Source organism: Mugil cephalus, chromosome 23 (genome assembly GCF_022458985.1).
Source record: "Mugil cephalus isolate CIBA_MC_2020 chromosome 23, CIBA_Mcephalus_1.1, whole genome shotgun sequence".
In the NCBI taxonomy this organism is placed as follows: Eukaryota; Metazoa; Chordata; class Actinopteri; order Mugiliformes; family Mugilidae; genus Mugil; species Mugil cephalus.
In genome coordinates this window covers 15,206,166-15,224,363 of record NC_061792.1, presented here as the reverse complement: position 1 = coordinate 15,224,363, position 18,198 = coordinate 15,206,166, and the positions used below count along the sequence as shown (strand labels likewise).

General features: G+C 42.9%; 1 protein-coding gene across 4 annotated transcripts in view; it reads left to right on the top strand.

Annotated features, from left to right (window-relative positions):
* Window positions 1–18,198, top strand: part of LOC125000636 (plakophilin-4-like) — a 30,574-nt gene that overhangs the window by 3,700 nt on the left and 8,676 nt on the right. For 3 of the 4 annotated variants that reach the window (XM_047576227.1, XM_047576230.1, XM_047576228.1), the window contains exons 3-12: window positions 5,688–5,800; window positions 6,969–7,003; window positions 7,409–7,525; window positions 8,506–8,660; window positions 10,156–10,630; window positions 13,747–13,923; window positions 14,230–14,434; window positions 14,574–14,706; window positions 14,894–15,107; window positions 16,666–16,849. In XM_047576227.1, coding sequence (XP_047432183.1) covers window positions 5,688–5,800; window positions 6,969–7,003; window positions 7,409–7,525; window positions 8,506–8,660; window positions 10,156–10,630; window positions 13,747–13,923; window positions 14,230–14,434; window positions 14,574–14,706; window positions 14,894–15,107; window positions 16,666–16,849 — 1,808 coding nt within the window. The remainder of the gene's footprint in view (window positions 1–5,687; window positions 5,801–6,968; window positions 7,004–7,408; window positions 7,526–8,505; window positions 8,661–10,155; window positions 10,631–13,746; window positions 13,924–14,229; window positions 14,435–14,573; window positions 14,707–14,893; window positions 15,108–16,665; window positions 16,850–18,198) is intronic. The other variant, XM_047576229.1, reaches the window with a different exon arrangement.

The following is an 18,198-nucleotide window of genomic DNA, read 5'->3' as shown; positions in this document are numbered from 1 at the left end:
AAAACAACAAAAACTTGGGGTCAACATGTCAAGGTAAAGCTCCCACACATCCACTGACAGAAGGACAGAAGGTTCGGGCGGCAACAAGCTAAGAAACATGCTCCCAGTCCAGAAAAAGAGGCGCTAACTAGCATCACCGTGATTTGCCGCCATAGAAAACACAACTACACACAAGGTGCATGTTGTGTAGCCTAGTTTGTCACTTAGCTCTGTCTCCTCTTGGGTGCAGAGATGCTATCCTGTAGGTTGTCTCAGACTGTTGAACAGGCTCCAACTGGAAAACATAATCAACTTTCTTTACTCTCCTCCGCGTTGGAATACGGGCGGCAGGCAGCGCAGCTGAAGCGTCAAATCTACCGCCTGCAGTTCCTCCACAGAAATGTCAAATTAGTCGTGCTAAATGGAGCACATCAGCCGCTGCCTTGTGTTCAGGCCCTGACGCTTTCCCACTTTGCTCTCGTTTAGCCCATCGGAAGCAGGAGAGTGATAGACGTGAACGGGGGAGCTGCCAAAATGTGGCGACGCGGGTGAAACCTGAAACCTGCGCCAGGTCCGCGCATAGTTTAATTCAGTCACTTCTCAAACAAACATGGAGAGATTGATTAGATGTTGAGACAACAGCCGGCAGCAAAGCTGCAAAATGAAAGATGAGACGTCTGTAGCTGCCACCAGCATCAGTCTGCGGATCCAGGATTGAAACATGTCCATGATATCAGCTCTAAAAACACCTCAGAGCGCTGTATTGTGCACTTATTCGTGAAATGACCTCCAGCGACAATTGAGTGTTCACATATTTAGCAGCGAGATGGATGAGACTGTTGGCAGCGATCTTATGTCTGGAACAAAAAGCTGCACTTGAACGCAACACAAAGACTACACCTATACACCTGAGGGGAGATACCTCGTCATACCAGCAGATAGCAGCAGTCTGGATTCATCATGCAAAAGAGGAAACAGGAAGAGCTACAATTAGCTCGGAGGCTAAGAAGAGGTACAGAGCTGAGAAGCTGCAGATCCAGTTAGTGCTAAAGGTGCAAAACAACCACAAAGAGAGGAGAAATAACTGTAAAAACAGATGCAAAATGTCCATACTGCAAAATAAAAGAACTACGACGCAAACTTCTTTGGTTGATTCAACATTTTTTATATATTTTGTTAATTTCTCCGCATGAATTTAAATTTCTTTGAATGCACATTAACATGAATCCAACATATTTTAGTAAATAAATGATGATAATAATGATATATATTTATAAATAGGTCGAGTTTAAGCCTGCACTAAGGGATGTAAAATGAGTGCAACTAGAAGCTGGTCAGCTTAGCTTAGCCTAGCTTAGCAGAAACACAACCAGTGAGAAGCTATGTCAGTTTTCCTTTATGTGTTCTCAGCCCAATATTTAGCGCAAGTTCTTCTTGAGTGAAATACAGAACCCCCCCAAACCTCTAATGTTCCACTAATATGGTTTAATTGTGGTGAAAGGGATTCGTAAACGAGAAACGATTCATCCAGGGACCTTTCTTCCGCTCCGACTGTTGCTGTGCAGCTCCCAGGTGTAAACGCCGGGGTCTCGCTGTGTAAATAGGACGCTGCTGAGAAAGAACAAGCACCATCAGCAAAAACCTCTCATCTGAGGATACATGGAGGAGAAATAAAACCGCTCCCGGGTTCTGTCAGCTGTCTCCGCGCTTGGTCCGATTTTCCACGATTAGAGGCGAATAAAGACCACGCCTGACGTCAGAGTAAATCTGACGAGGATGATTGACGGCTCCGTGAGGACGCTTTGACTCCACCGAGGTTTTTGCATCTGCACGAGCTGCAGCCTGAGTCTGAACCGGCTCCGCGGGTGAAAACCAGGCCGTGATTTGACGTTTTCAATGCACGAGACCTCGCGTCACGAGACGCTGATTCCTCCTGATCCACAGTGTGGAAATCAAAGAGAAACATCCGCCCTCGTACTCCGGTTCAGATCCCATCAGTCTGTTATTTACTCTACTCTCAGCCCTCAGGGAGCAACCTGTTGCCTTGGGTCAAGGGTGGATGTTTGGGCGTATAAACAGTGTTTTAATCCACATGTGGAGGTGGAGAGGCTCAGATCAGGAGGTGTTATCTCCTTGGTGCAATATGTTTATGCCTGTAGAAATAAATAAATGATGGCATGTAGATATGTAGACAGCCATGCAGGGCTGTGATTAGACAAAGCAGGAAGGAATAAGGAGTTTGTGGCCGGTGGTGGATCGTCACCAGCTGGTACGAGAGCGACTTCCAGACATCACGAGGCGACGGGTGCAGGGCTGAGCTGAGACAAGGAGGCCTAGTGTGGCCCCCCCGTCCTGTCTCTGCTCTGCTCTGAGGTGATGCAAGGAAATGAAGGAGACGCTGTGCACACTGTGGCGTCAGTAAACCATCCGGACGCTCGTCATCTTAACCCCTTTCTGGCCGGTTCTGTTTAAAAGTTGTTCACCATAAAATGCTCCAGTTTGAGCTTTAATTTATAAGATGATTTGGCTTCAAATGTAATATTTATCCCTACTGTTAATTTTAATATTTAACGTTCTGCAACCAATCCCAGCTCTGGATACGAGTTGTGTTTGAGTAAATGCTGCATGATGCAATGTGTCATTTTGAGACTTCAGAGTCTTTCAAAAGAGACCGAGACCATGAATGAGCTCCTAAATATTCATCAACAGCATTCAGTTTACTTTGGCTATGTCCTAAATAGATGTTTTTTGCAAAAAGACAGGAACGATGAGGCAGAGGAATTTATTTTTTGAGTATTGATCGTGGCACTTTTGGTCCTCCATATATTTTAGTCATTTATTGGATTGAAAACCAAATGTGTGACGTCCACTGCTGCAAAAAATGAACTCTTCCGAAAAGAAAAAGGCCAACACTTATTATATCTGCAGAATTACCTGTGTGAACCCAACAACTTGTTATTTTTTAACTGAGTTCCAACTTTGATTCCTCCAGAACTAAACCACTTGGAGAGATTTTGTGATAGATTCAGAGACTTGACTTTAAAAAGAGACTAAGAACATGAATGAGCTCCAACATGTTCACGAACAGGATTCAGTTACTTTGTCTATGTCCTAAATATGAGTTTAGGTATTTATTTCTCTATTATTCATTATGGCACCTTTTGTCCTCCATATATTTTGGTCATTTATCGGCTTGAATACAAAACGTTTGACGTTCACTGCTGCAAAAAAAGTGAAGCAACTACTCTTTCCAAAAGCTGGAGCCGCTCTAAAACATACCGGACCACGTCGCGGGGGTTGAGGCCGTTTAACTTTTGGTCCTCGCTCCTTCCGTCTACAGCGGACGAGGCGGCAGCGATAAAACCAACGTGATCCAACCATCAGCTGAAACACCATCTGTCTAAAGGGACAGTCAAGGCTCCGTGCATCCGCGCACAGTCGCATCTGACCCAAATACAAAAGCGCTTTCATCAAGCTGCCTTTTGTCATTTATGAGGGATTATGATTTAAAGGACTTTCAGCTCTTTCTGCTCTGAGATATCTATATTATTTTTATTATGTTATTAAGGAGGAGAGTTCCTTCCTTTGACGTCTGTTCCCACTTGAATGCAGAGCGTCGGGGTTGAACTCGGAGCTCTGTGTTATCTGCTGCTTTAATGTTAAATTAAATGGATGGAAGTGTATGGGGTTAATGTCGGGGCATAATCGTAAAAAATCTATAAGTTTGAAACTGCATAAAGTCCCTTCTTCTAATCTGTGTAACTTGGTTAAAGGTTTGAATCCTTGAAACGTTATTTTTTGTATTTGTTCTGCAGCAGCTCTGGATCTTTGGTTAAACTGTGGTTACTTCACGCTAAAGGAAACAAATTTACCATAATTAACATTTACAAGCCTGTTTGAAACTCCATAAAAACACAGCAAAAAGATTCAGGCTTTTTAAATTCTCTTTCCATCTTGCAAAACCTTTAAAGCTGATTTTAATATTTTAAACACAGTATTTAAAACCTATGATTTGTTTCTTTTGTCTTTGCCAAACGAGTCGATCCAGGTTTTTTTTTGCTGCGAAGGTGCGTCTCCTTTATATTTAGACGTTATTTGCAGACGTGTAATTCTCCCGCGATGACACCAGCTGTGGTTCCTGGAAGATTTATGAAGCAGCTGGGCAGTTATTACGTAACAGAATAGAAATGAAAGACTGCCAGATACTTTCATCTTTCACACCCCTGAGCAAGGCACTGGATCTTCACCAGCTCATCCAGGCTTTTAATAAATAGGGCATGTGTTATGTTTGCGAGTTTGTCAGCGTTGCCAAAAAAGCACCGTGATGGCAGAATTGCAGGACGACTGTTTTGAGAAGGAGATCACACTGAAAGCATCTGATTCCCATTAACCTGCAGCCTGTTCCTTCAACCTGTCTAAATCAAATTATAGCCACTCAAGGCTTTATTACAGCTTTTAAAGTGTAGCTTTAAAGTCTCTTTAAACCAGACTAGTCGTGGAGAAAGAAGGCGCTATAATGATATGTGTCTTATTACGTTTAAGTTCATGAAACTGGATTCTTTCCCACAGAGCTTAATACGTCACCTCTGTGAAGAAAATACCTGAAATTATTTAAAACTGATAATTTAAACTTCAAAATTCACCACTTATCCAAGTTTTCGTCCTTCCTCCATTCTTTTCAAACACATTTTTGTACAAAAATGTTAAAGTAAGATTTGAGATGTTAAGAGTCTGAAACTGCACTTTAAAGAACTTTAAAGAGTTTTTTTTTTGCTTCCGGCTTCTGAAAATGTGAATATTTGTCAGTTTTCTTCATCCTCTATAACAATAAACTGGATGTTTGTATCAGTCAAGTTGCTACGTATGGAAGAGGATAAGGGCCACTGAAAAAAAAATGTAGTTAGACCAAATTATTTTTATTTTTTTTATTTCTGACTTTAACTCAGAAATTTGAAAATTGAGAGAAAAAGTCACAATTCTAAGAAAAATGTCGAAATTCAGACAAAAAAGTTAAAAATTCTGAGAAAAATGTCAGAATTTTGAGATTAAACTCAGAATTATGAGAAAAAAAGTCAGAATTATGAGAATTAAGTCAAGATTCTGAGAAAAAAAGTCAGAATTCTGGGATTAATGTCAGAATTTTGAGAATTAAGTCAAAATTCTAAGAAAAAAGTCACAATTCTGAGAAAAAAGTCTCAATTCTGAGGAAAAAAGTCTCAATTCTGGGATTAAAGTAAGAATTCTAAGAAAAAAGTCTCAATTCTGACATTGAAGTCAGATTAAATTCATTTGCTCTAACTACTTCTTGTTTTTTAGTCGCCCTAATCCTCTTCCATCACTATGACAAAACTATATTGTGCAGCTTTGCCAATACAATATTAAAATTCCTGAGAGACTGGAGGACTCAGAGTATGTGCTGCCTTAAAATCTATATTTTATCATTCCTCATGCTTTATATGTATATATTTTTTAAAGTGTGTAATAACATTATCTGAACTAAAGGCTGTTAAAAGGTCCGGGACGCGGCTTTAAAAAGTCTCCTTAACAGCCTCTCAGCGAGTTCTCAAACTGTGAGAAATCCGTCGAGTGGCGCAGGCTGAATACAAAAAAGGGTTTTACATTTAATTCTAACTGGCACCAAATGGGTCTGTTAGAAAAAGAGGCTTAAATGTTGGGTTATAATCACCACTGTTAACGTCTCGCTGCAGGAGCTCCAGTTTGAGCGTCTGACTCGGGAGCTGGAGGAGGAGCGGCAGATCGTGGCGAGCCAGCTGGAGAGGTGCATGCTGGGAGCTGAGTCACCAGGGGGAGACAGCAGCAGGTAGACTTTTAGTCTAACAAAGCAATAAATGCATGAAACAGCTGCAATGACACACGTCTACAGCAGGACTTTTGTCAGAACATTATTTGTCAGTTTGCCGTTGACTTCCATTCATATTTTTTAATCTTTTTCTTTCTATGAAGCTGAAATTCAGAAAGAGCTATTAGTTGATTGGAGGCTGGTGGGTTCCTTTCTCACATAAATTTGCAAAAATCTTAAATTCTTGTTGCAAAAGTGCAGCAAACCGTGTTTTTATGAGCTAATATTAGCCAAAAATGTCCAGCTAACTAGCATAAACTATCAGCAGTAACTTAATTAAGCTTTTTTCTTGCAGGATTACTGGTAAAGTTAAGATGTTTTCACATTCGCCGTCCTGTATATATCTGATTAAGCTAAAGTTAGCTCTACTGTGCAAGACTTTTTATGCGAGTATGTGATATCTTTTGATCTTCTATCACTAATTAAATTCAAATAATCGTAGAATGAGTTTGAATGCATGCACCGAGAAACTAACTGCACATTTTGCAATTACATAAGTGTGTTTACTGAGTCACAATCTAATCTAGCATAATGCAATATGCAAAATAAATTCTTTTTAAGATAAACTTAGTTTCCCTCTCATAATGTTTCTGCAGTAACTTAAAATGAAATGCACCCGGAGCCTAATCGCTGCTGTTGTTGTTGTTGTGTGAACTACAGTTGTAAATCACGCTTGTCTGCAGAATGCTCTGTTAAACCACATAATAGTGAATATTTGTCTTGAGGAGGAACGAAGCGCGGCTTAGCTGACAGTCTGTCATCACTCCAAACCTTTTAAATCCACAAACACTGACGCTCGGGCCTCTGCAAAGTTCATAAGATGTGTTGAATAATCAGTATGTTTCCTGATACTAATTCTGTTTATGAAGGTGGTTCTTTGGTCCATGCATATGTAAGAGGACAAATCACCAGCTGGACTCAACTCAAACTCACTTTCACTTTTTTATCAATTTGCGAACTCAGAAACTTCATTCTTCTCAATTTCCTTGCAGATTGAATGTATTTTTTTCCCCGTCCTCTTCCTGGTGTGATTGGATGCAAAGTATTCGACTCTGATTTGATTTGTCTCTTGCTCTCTCGTCTCCTCCACTTCCTCCTCCTCCTCCTCCTTTTCTCTCTGCTGCCGAAGCTCGTCTGAGAAGTCGTTTGCATGGAGATCTGCAGGTAAGATTTCGGATTTTAATGTTTTATTGTAAACATCCTAACCCACTATGACATTATTAAGGTTGTGTAAAAGCGGACTTTTGTTTCTACGCCTCCAGTTTGGCTTAACGCGAACTGTGGCTTGAAATAGAATGAAATCCATATGATGGGAAAGTCATTATAGCATCCAGAGGGCTGAAAATTGCCAGAAAGCAGCCGGTGAAGCAAAACAAAAACAAAGTTTCCGTATAGTCTCTGAATTGGACCCATTTATTATTCTGTCACAGATCCCTCTCCTCAGATTTCGGGCTCATTTTTCACTGTCGACTTTCCAGAAAACAAAAGAACTACCTTAAAAAGAAGTGAAGCTGAGACTCTCCGGCTTTTATTCATGCACCAGGGCTTGTTTTTTTAACTCTGCGCCAGGTGGAGAGTCTCAGGGCGGAGCTCTGGAGGCGTCCGGACGTCCCGGTCGCCACCTGGAGGCCGAGGAAGGACTTTACCTGCCTGAACCGGACCGGGGATCCCTGCATGACAGTGAGGGTCTGTTAAATGTACACAGCACACGGTTTGAACCCCCACCCCTCCAAAAAAAACAATTAAACCGGAAGTTATGATGGCAAGAAATGCCAATGACGTAAGAGGTCTGCAAATTTCAATCAAAAATAACTACAGTTCCCAATTTATCCACTAGGGGGTGCTCTCTTTAAGTCAGCGTTAAGATGGCAGCAATGTTCTTGATTGATTTCAATCAAAAACCCTCTGCATCTTTAAATATTGAAAGGTTCATCTGAACCTTTGAAAAGTTGTGAATAGGAATCCTGCCGACTTAATGCTCAAAATCTGCAAGCAACAGGCACAAATAACCAATTATCATTTAATTAAAGACGTTCCTGATTAGTTCCTGACAAGTGGAAACCTGCGGATGTGCAGTTCCACAAATGGCCACTAGAGGCTGGCGTTAAAAGTGAGTCAGTCTCTGCGTGTTTAAAGGGATACGTCGCCCTAATGTGTAATTTAGTTGTTAGTGGTGGATACGTGAGAAAAAGTGTTTTTTAAATCGGTCCTAATCAGCTGTTAGCTTTAGCTTAGCATGGGCGGAGCTTCCAGGAAGTGGGTGGCAGGTAGAACCTCCCTCTTACTACGTCTAGTTTCAACACCCTCAGTCGGTTTTAAAGGCTTAAAACAAACTTGCCTTTGGTCTTATTTATATTCCGTACAGTTGGACGGGTCTGAGAGTTTAAAAATATCCCCCTCCTCCTCCTCCTCCACCTCCTCCTCCTCCTCCTCCTCCTACAGGAGAAAGTAGGCCAGCAGATTGTTCCAGGAGCAGCATAAAGGCTCAATGCAGATATCTATGTGTATGTATTTATGTGCATGAGGCCGTTTAGCGACTTCAAAGCTGTGTGAGATAATATGCAGATCATTCAGTGGTTTGATGGAGGCTGCACATCCGTCCCAGCAAAGATCTGCTTTAGCGCTGAGGCGTCTTCATCCTCCTCCTCCTCCTCCTCCTCCTCCAGGCTCCGGAGGTCACTCGGCCCAGATGACCTCGTATTCGGACAGCGGCTACCAGGACAGCAGCGTTAGCTACTACAGCAACCAGAACGTGGTGCGTTCAGAGCCCCGAGCCTCCGTATCCAGAAGCCCCCGGGCGGAGGGTCAAGCCTCTGGGCAGGTGGGCCTCATCCCCGTGGTTACAGACCGATTTATCAATTATTTAGGTTGTTTGTTTAAAGCAGAAACAATTTATGGGAGTGGAAACTAACAATACCCCAAACAGCTGTTAGCTTAGCATTACTGAAAGTTTTGATTTATTGCACCTCGAGCAGTTAACACATTAGAATAAATAGTTTAATTCATGCTTATTTTAGATTAATTTGATTAATTAGATTAGATTAGATAAAATTAGAAGAGATTATATTGTATTAGAGCAGAAGAGATTATATGAGGTTAATTAGATTAGATTAGATTAGATTAGATTAGATTAGATTAGATTAGATCAGATTAGATTAGATTATATCAGGTTAATTAGATTAGATTAGATTAGATTAGATTAGGTTACTTAGATTAGATTAATAAAATTAGAAGAGATTATATTAGGTTAATTAGATTTGATTAGATTAGATAAGGTTAGATTAGATTAGATTAGATGAGATTATATTAGATTAGATTAGATTAGATTAGATTAGATTAGATTAGATTAGATCAGGTTAATTAGATTAGATTAGATTAGATTAGGTTACTTAGATTAGATTAATAAAATTAGAAGAGATTATATTAGGTTAATTAGATTTGATTAGATTAGTTATATTATATTATATTATATTAGATTAGATTAGATTAGATTAGGTTAGTTAGATTAATAAAATTAGAAGAGATTATATTAGGTTAATTAGATTTGATTAGAGTAATTAGATTAGATTTACTTAGATTAGATAACATTTGATTGGATTAATTAGATGAGATTAGAAGAAATTATAGTACAGATTAGATTAGATTAGATTAGATAAGATTAGATAAAGTCATATTAATCAAACTGCTAGAAGACAGTACTGAGTAAAGATTAAGACTTTTCTAACAGTTTTCCACTATTTCCTTTGGTTAGTAAGATCCAGAGTTTGAAAAAGGGCCAGTTAGAAAAACACGGCATTAAAATATGAAGTTTCCACACATTTTGTCATTATCTTAAAGTTCTCATCTTATTCTTGACCTATAGTCGCTTCGGTAGCTGGAGAAACTAATTAGCTTTCACACATGACACGTCCTTAAAATGCTAATTTGTTGAGCTACAGCTTGAAGACATCGGGGCTAATTCCAGCCGCTAATCACGATCGTGTAACACGGTCAAAAAAAAAAAAAAACCTCGCTGGTTTACGGACGAGGAACGTCCCTTCACACTGAATCAATAATCGATAAGGTCTGAAAAGTTAATGCTCTGGAAAGTGTTGCGTTACTTGTAAACGGGGGCAGATATTTATTCAGGAATCAGCCATTAATTGTCGGCAGTGTTGTGGGTGTTGACATTTTGGAGCTCGGACGCCGGGAACCAAGTGAATGTTAATTAGAAATGAGTAAAAATGTCGTTAAATGTCATTTAGTGTCGATTGCTCGGGCCAATTTACGCCTCTGATGAACTAGTTTTTGAATAACCCCTCCTCTCCTGTGCGCAGGCCTCCAGCCGGGTGTTGCGGAGGATGGCCTCCCTCCCCTCCAGGAGCCAGTCCCCCGGGTGTGGCACCGTCTCCCCCTCCCGCATCTCCCTTCGAACCTCCCAAGGCAGCACCTACGACTCCCCCATCCTGTCCGAGCCCAAGCCTCTGGCCGCCATCTTCCCCGGGACGTCCATGCCGCCCTCCTGCCCGTCGCCGACCTCCCCGACCGACGGCAACGGCGGAGGTGGAGGAGGTGGAGGTGGAGGTGGAGGAGGGGGAGTATCTGGGATGGGAGGAGGTGCACGGCTGGGGTCCACCCTGTCTCTGATCGAGGGGCGGGGCTTGACGGGGTCGCCGCTTCGCTCGGGGATGACGGCCGTGCCCCAACACTACGGCTCAACGCTGCCCAGACAGAGCCAGCCGTTAGCGTACGGCGCCGACCCATACGGGCTGTACCAGAGGAGCGCCCTCCCCCGGCCCGACAGCCTCATAGGTCAGTCCGGCTAAAACCTCAGTTAAAACAAACAACAACGTGATAAGCAGCAGAATATAAAATAAAATGAAATAAAATGTCGACTTATTGCCCTCAAAATTGCAAAAAAGACAAAAATAAGGAAGGACTTTTCCTGCCTGAACCGGACCGGGGATCCCTGCATGACAGTGAGGGTCTGTTAAATGTACACAGCACACGGTTTGAACCCCCCACCCCTCCCAAAAAAACAATTAAACCGAAAGTTATGATGGCAAGAAATACCAATGACGTAAGAGGTTTTGTGATTTATGTCAGTGACTTGCAAAAAACACATTTTATCTGCAAATTTCAATCAAAAGTAACTACAGTTCCCAATTTATCCACTAGGGGGCGCTCTCTTTAAGTTAGCATTAAGATGGCAGCAATGTTCTGTTGATTGATTTCAATCAAAAACCCTCTGCATCTTTAAATATTGAAAGGTTCATTTGAGTAATTTCCACGTTAATATTTAATCAGAATTTATAAAAAAAAAAAAAAAAGAAGCTGCGAAAAGGAATCCCGCCGACTTAATGCTCAAAATCTGCAAGCAACAGGCAAAAATAACCAATTATCATTTAATTAAAGACGTTCCTGATTAGTTCTTAACAAGTGGATGTGCAGTTCCATAAATGGCCACTAGAGGCTGATGTTAAAAGTGAGTCAATTTCCAAATATTTACAGAGATACGTGTTCCACCAGAGTTAAATAAGTGAGAACAACTTGTTTTTAATCAGTCCAGGCATATATAATGATAATCAGCTGTTAGCTTTAGCTTAGCATAGGCGCTGTAATGGAAAAGCGAAGTCAAAACACTCAAGTTTTCCTACCTCAGCCCCAACATGTGGGATATTAAGAGCCAGTGGACACTGAATAGAACAGAGCGTTATCTTAAAGTCCAGCATCTCTGAACCACATAGGTGGTCATAAATATAATCCTTCTAGTCCTGTGTAGCTAATGTGGCTAATCGTTAATATCACTTTAGTTTGTTTTGTGGAAAGTTTGTGTAGAATGAGAACAGAAAGAGGAGTTTCCTCCTGAGAGTCTTTGCTTGCAGCCTATTTATGGCCCAAACCTGCTCCTCAGAATACGGTTTATTCCCAGGATGCACGTATACGTTTTTAACTCTTTACCTTCTACTTGTCTCACACATCTTGGTTCAGAGTAAGTTGTGTTAGTTGTGCAGGCAAACTTTAAAAGAGTCTGATAGTTGTTGATGTTTCATTTATTTATTGAAATAATGCGACTTTTTGACTTGCGACCTTCTTTAAATAAATGTTTCAGGCGAAAAAAGAAGACGTTGAGCTGGTGAATGTTTCACAAAAAAAAACTAAAAGATTATAGAGACGTTTAAATCAGTGTAGAAAAAACACATTTTTAATCATTTCTCGATGTTTTTGGAGCTTAAAGCGACTCGTCGTTCCTCCCGGACGCGCCGGCTCCATGTTTTGTTGCGTGCACACGTGGAAGACGCAGCTTTTCTTTCGTCCTCCGTCCTTTCAATCAGCCCCGGAGGCTCCGGTCTATCTATCCCCTCTGTTCCTTTAACACCGAAGCACAAAAGCCTTTTTTTTTAACCGAGCGGGAACTCTGCAGAGTTTCCTGAAACCACTGAATAAAGCCGCGCGTTGGACAAAATAACTTTGAGGCAAAGAAGTGCAAACTCTGCAGGTGATTGTATCTGGGATCCCGGCTCAGTGGAATAATCGTGCAGCGCTGCCAGATAATGCTGCTGGTTTGATGGATTTTTATTTGATGTATGAAAACTAAGGGATGTAATCTTCCAGGCTTAATTTTTCTTGGTGCTGGTTGTGATTGATGTGCAGCAGCTGGAGGAGAGCGGGGTTAAACCCACAGCGCTTAAAGACAGTTTGGAGCATGAGTTGCATAAAGACAGAAATGCAACGTGGATATTGTGCAAGATTCTGCAGAGAACGACTGATACCGAATACTAGTCGAGCCTTTCACGCATTAATAAAAACCTCCTGCTCCGTCTCTGTCTCATCTAACGAGATGTTTTCTGACTCCTGGGACGGAGTCGCCATTGATCAGTTTACCGGTGGAAACGAGTTGTGACGATTTAAACCGTGTTTGAAGCAGAAACGAGCTGTAAAACCTCGTCCAACCTTCTCAGTGAATGATCGGTTAAGACGAGGAAGGATTATTTTACAAACGCCTTCGAGGCCCAGAAAGAAACTTAACCCGGAGCAGCTTCGTCTTGGCCATGCAGGGAAACTCCTCCCTTATTCTTATTAACCGGCTATCGACAACTTTCTCCTGTGCGCGCTGGAGGAGGATTTACAGCCGGGGGGGGAAACGCTGCTGATGCTGCAGCGGCGACACAGATTTATTCCTCCGTCCTGCCCCGTGTCACTTCTCTAAGCCGCTGCCTCTGACCCATATAGGGGTGTTTCTACCACAAAAGCCCCGTGGAGCGTCAGCATGTGATTATCAGCTGATGGCGCTGGAAGGCTTTTATTTATTATTTATTTCTCATCGTGCTGCTGCGCCTCCTCTAGTTTTTCCTGCGCGTGCATACACGTTCATGTCTCGCGTTGTTGCGCGTGCGAAGACTGGATGGATCGTGTGCGTGATGCAGAGTCAGTGAACCAAACGAAATGCCTTCCTCAGTTGAGTGGTTTCCATCCTGCGGCGCTGCTAAGTGGCCTAATGCGTGGCCTCGGTCCGTGCTCCCAGTTATCCCACGCATCCAGATTAATCCCAGATTACACCGGGGAGATGAGCATTAAGTGGATATAAAAGATTAGGCTGTTACCGATCAGCTGATGGAGCCTGATCGATTGTAGCTTCTAGTTCTAGTTGCACATTAAAAACCAGCATCTGTGGAGGTTTGGGTCCAGATACATTGAGGATGCCTCCACCTCCTAAAGCTGCAGGATTTAAAGGATCTGCTGCAGACGTCCTCAACAAAAACTCCAAACTTTTATCTGCAGCTGTGTCCTGAAGTGTCTCAATAAATGAAGCATTCTGTGAAATCTGTAAATCTGCAGGTATTGATTAAGTCGTCCCTCCTGAGCTCACGTTTCCTTAAAGTGTGGAACACAAACCATCTATATTTACTCCGTTTTTTTCCCTGCAGGGCTTCACAGCTCGTACGCCGGCCACGCAGGGACGCAGATGGATCCAGAGCTGAGGGCGGCGTTGTCTCCGGACTGCCACATGACGCCGGTGTTCGACGAACGCCCCTCTTTCCACAGCCCCCTGTACCACAGCCCCACCCATGACCCCCAGGGCGCCCTATACAGGACAAGCACAGGTACTGCACCCCAATTCTCCAATATCAACTCAACACCTGTGGCCTGTTTTGTTTTTTTTTTTTAACGCTCCTCTGGGTGTTTTTATGAGACAGCAGCAGCTTTTTGAACCAATCAGAGCTCTGGACGTGAGCTGAGTAAATGCTTTTACTCAAATTTCTTCTGATTGCATTGATAAAAGTCATCACAGGATTCAACCGACACGGTTTTTCAAAGCAAAAACTTCAGAGTCTGTGCATGCATGAGCTCCAAAATGTCCTAAATATTTATTTTTTTGGAATGATATGAAGTTAAATATCCCCCCCCAGGTATGGGGACCCTTCCTCGGACCACAAGCCATTGCGGCACGCTGCCGTACCAAAGAAGCAGCAGCTATGGGCTGAGCTCCGCGGCCGTCTACGTCGACTCCTTCAGGGTCTCCGGTGAGCCGGTCTACTCCCACAGACACTCCGGGCTGGTGGACCGGGTGGTCACCCGGACCCCGTCCATCGAGAGCATCCACAAGGACCCCAGGTACTAACGCCGCGGAAACATTTCCACCCTAGAAAACGTCTCAAACGTCCCTAGAAAGTTGTCGTCAGGTAAAAGTTTTGTATGTCGCTAGGTGAGTGAGTGAGCACGTGCTAATGTTAGCGTGCTAACATCCCTCCAGGGAGTTTGCTTGGCGTGACCCAGAGCTTCCAGAGGTCATACACATGCTGCAGCATCACTTCCCCTCGGTCCAGGCCAACGCCGCCGCCTACCTGCAGCACCTGTGCTACGGAGACAACAGGGTCAAGGTGGAGGTGGGGAGGAGCTTCTGTTTACACTTTGGGAGATTTTGATTGAAAAAACCCGATTTATAACATTATAAAATACAACTAGAGGAAGATGTCTCCATCATGGCCGCCCACATGGCTTCCATCTTGGTTTATGATGATGTTTATTATTGTTATTATTGATCCTCCTCTGTGATTGGTTCCCGGTCTGCAGGTGTGTCACCTGGGAGGGATCCAGCACCTGGTGGACCTGCTGGACCACAAGGTTTCCGAGGTCCAGAAAAGCGCCTGCGGGGCCCTGAGGAACCTGGTGTACGGCAAAGCCACCGACAACAACAAGGTGGCGCTGAGGAACTGCGGCGGCATCCCCGCGCTGCTGCGCCTCCTCAGGAAGACCACCGACAACGAGGTCCGGGAGCTGGTCACCGGTAGGTCCAGACCAGACTCTGGATGTGTCGGATTACTGAGCGGATTAATTTTTGAGGAAACCAAGTGAGACAGTTTTCATTCAAACTAGAAATGCGCAAAACCAAAAATGGTAACGGAAACACCTACGGAAGCTGTAAGTGGCCATAGATGACAGAGGAACAGAGGAAATAATATGCGAACGCCATAATCTTTAAATAAATAGCATTTATGGCATATATTTAGTTATTTACTGAATTATTTATGGTATATATATATATATATGGCAGTTCCCCTATATGGAGGACAAACTCTGCCATAATTATAAATAAATAAATAGATTGCATTTATGGCATATACTTAGATATTAGTTTTTTAATTTATTTATGGCACATATGTATTTAGATATTAAGTGGTGTATGTATTCATTTATGGCAGAGTTGGTCCTCCATATAGGGGAACTGAATTTTCCTCAATGTGGAGGACCAACTCTGCCATAATTATAAATAAATAAATTGCATTTCTGGCATATATTTAGATATTTATTCATTGAATTGTTTATGGCATATATATTAATATATTGAATAATTTATTTATTTATGGAATATATCTGTAGGTGTTTATTTATTAATTCATTTATTTATGTATTTATTTTATTATTTTATTTATTTTTTTATTTATTATGTATTTTTAATTATGGCAGATTTGGTCCTCCATAATGCATGAGCTTAGGACAAACTTTCTAATTATTTCATTCAGTGGCTTGATGATGATGATACTATATTTTGATTGGCTCAGGCCAAAGAGTGGGTGTGGCTTCCAATCAGAGCCGCCTCCCGATTGGTTCATTCTTCTTCCTTTTTTTTCTGCTTGGCCTCCTTGAGGACAACAATATATTATTATTTAATATTATTGTTTTCACCTTCCAGTTACCTTAAAATTTACTGCATCACTTTTTATTTGAATATGCAAATCACCATGAAATCTCAGTGAATGACTTTAAGGAAAAGACTGAAGCTGATTGAATAAAACATGATTGAATAAAAAAAGCTCCATCCGGTCCGTCTTCCTCCAAACGCTGGCGTGACACATGAAACCTGAGTGGTGGGCGTCGGCCTGATGGCTAATGGCTAACGGCTGATAGCGTGGTGCTAATCGCGGCGTCGTCTGTTCCGTGGGAGGTGAGAGCGGCGGAGGCTCCAACGCTCGCTGGTGTTGACAGAACAGATCTCGCCACAGACCTGGAGACAGATGCCGAGATAATGTGGTTTATAAAAACAGGACGAGGATCAGACGTGATAAACTGATGGAGATAAAGTGATAGACGCTAGAGATAAGTGTTATGTCGTGATGTATGCATGTTGTTTTACTAGTTTCTTTGTTTTAACCACGCCCCCTGGTCCAGCCGTAGCTCCGCCCCCCTCTGTGTATTCCCCCTGACCTCTGAAAACAATCAAACCTTCACCTCTGGCCTAACGTTGCCTCCTCTTCCCAGAACATATCCCAGAATACTTCTGGCCTGACGTTGGCGTGTAACCTGCTCCTCTGCGTCTCCTCCCTCCTCCCTCCTCCCTCCTCCAGGAGTCCTGTGGAACCTGTCCTCCTGTGACGCCGTGAAGATGACCATCATCAGAGACGCTCTGAGCACGCTCACCAACACCGTGGTCATCCCTCACTCCGGCTGGAGCAGCGTCTCCCACCGCGACGACCACAAGGTCAAGTTCCAGTCGTCGCTGCTGCTGCGCAACACCACCGGCTGCCTGAGGTGAGGGCCGGCGAATCAAGCGCACCCCGCCCTCTGGTTACGGGTTTAGAAAGTAGGAAGCAGCTTGTTATTGGTCGTGACGTTTAGGTGCACGGCTTCAGACTGAAATAAGAAGCTTCAGACTAAATAAGACACAAACATTCTGAATATATTTCTCCAACGTATAAGACCTCAGTCGTCAAAATGAGCTTCAACCGTCTGTTTCCTCTTCCTAGCTCTTCCTAGCCTTACAGCTAATAGTAGCTATTCCTAGCCTCCTAGCTAATAGTAGCTCTTCCTAGCATTCATGCTAATAGTAGCTATTCCTAGCCTTCCACCTAATAGTAGCCGTTCCTGGTCTCCCAGCTAATTTCAGTTATTCCTAGCCTCCTAGCTAATGGCAGCTCTTCCTGGTCTCCTAGCTAATAGTAGCTATTCCTAGCCTCCTAGCTAATAATAGCTCTTCCTAGCCTCCTAGCTAAAAGTAGCTCTTCCTGGTCTTCCAGCTAATAGCAGCTATTCCTGGCCTCCTAGATAATAGTAGCTATTCCTAGCCTCCTACCTAATAGTAGCTCTTCCTAGCCTCCTAGCTAATAGTAGCTATTCTTAGCCTCCCGGCTAATAGTAGCTCTTCCTAGCATCCCGGCTAATAGTAGCTCTTCCTAGCCTCCTACCTAATAGTAGCTCTTCCTAGACTTCCAGCTAATAGTAGCTATTCCTAGCCTCCTAGCTAATAGTAGCTCTTCCTAGCATTCATGCTAATAGTAGCTATTCCTAGCCTTCCACCTAATAGTAGCCGTTCCTGGTCTCCCAGCTAATTTCAGTTATTCCTAGCCTCCTAGCTAATGGCAGCTCTTCCTGGTCTCCTAGCTAATAGTAGCTATTCCTAGCCTCCTAGCTAATGGCAGCTCTTCCTGGTCTCCTAGCTAATAGTAGCTATTCCTAGCCTCCTAGCTAATAATAGCTCTTCCTAGCCTCCTAGCTAAAAGTAGCTCTTCCTGGTCTTCCAGCTAATAGCAGCTATTCCTGGGCCTCCTAGATAATAGTAGCTATTCCTAGCCTCCTACCTAATAGTAGCTCTTCCTAGCCTCCTAGCTAATAGTAGCTATTCTTAGCCTCCCGGCTAATAGTAGCTCTTCCTAGCATCCCGGCTAATAGTAGCTCTTCCTAGCCTCCTACCTAATAGTAGCTCTTCCTAGACTTCCAGCTAATAGTAGCTATTCCTAGCCTCCTAGCTAATAGAAGCTCTTCCTAGCCTTCCAGCTAATAGTAGCTATTCCTAGCCTCCTAGCTAATAGTAGCTCTTCCTAGCCTCCCAGCTAATAGTAGCTATTCCTAGCTTCCTAACTTATAGTAGCTCTTCCTATCCT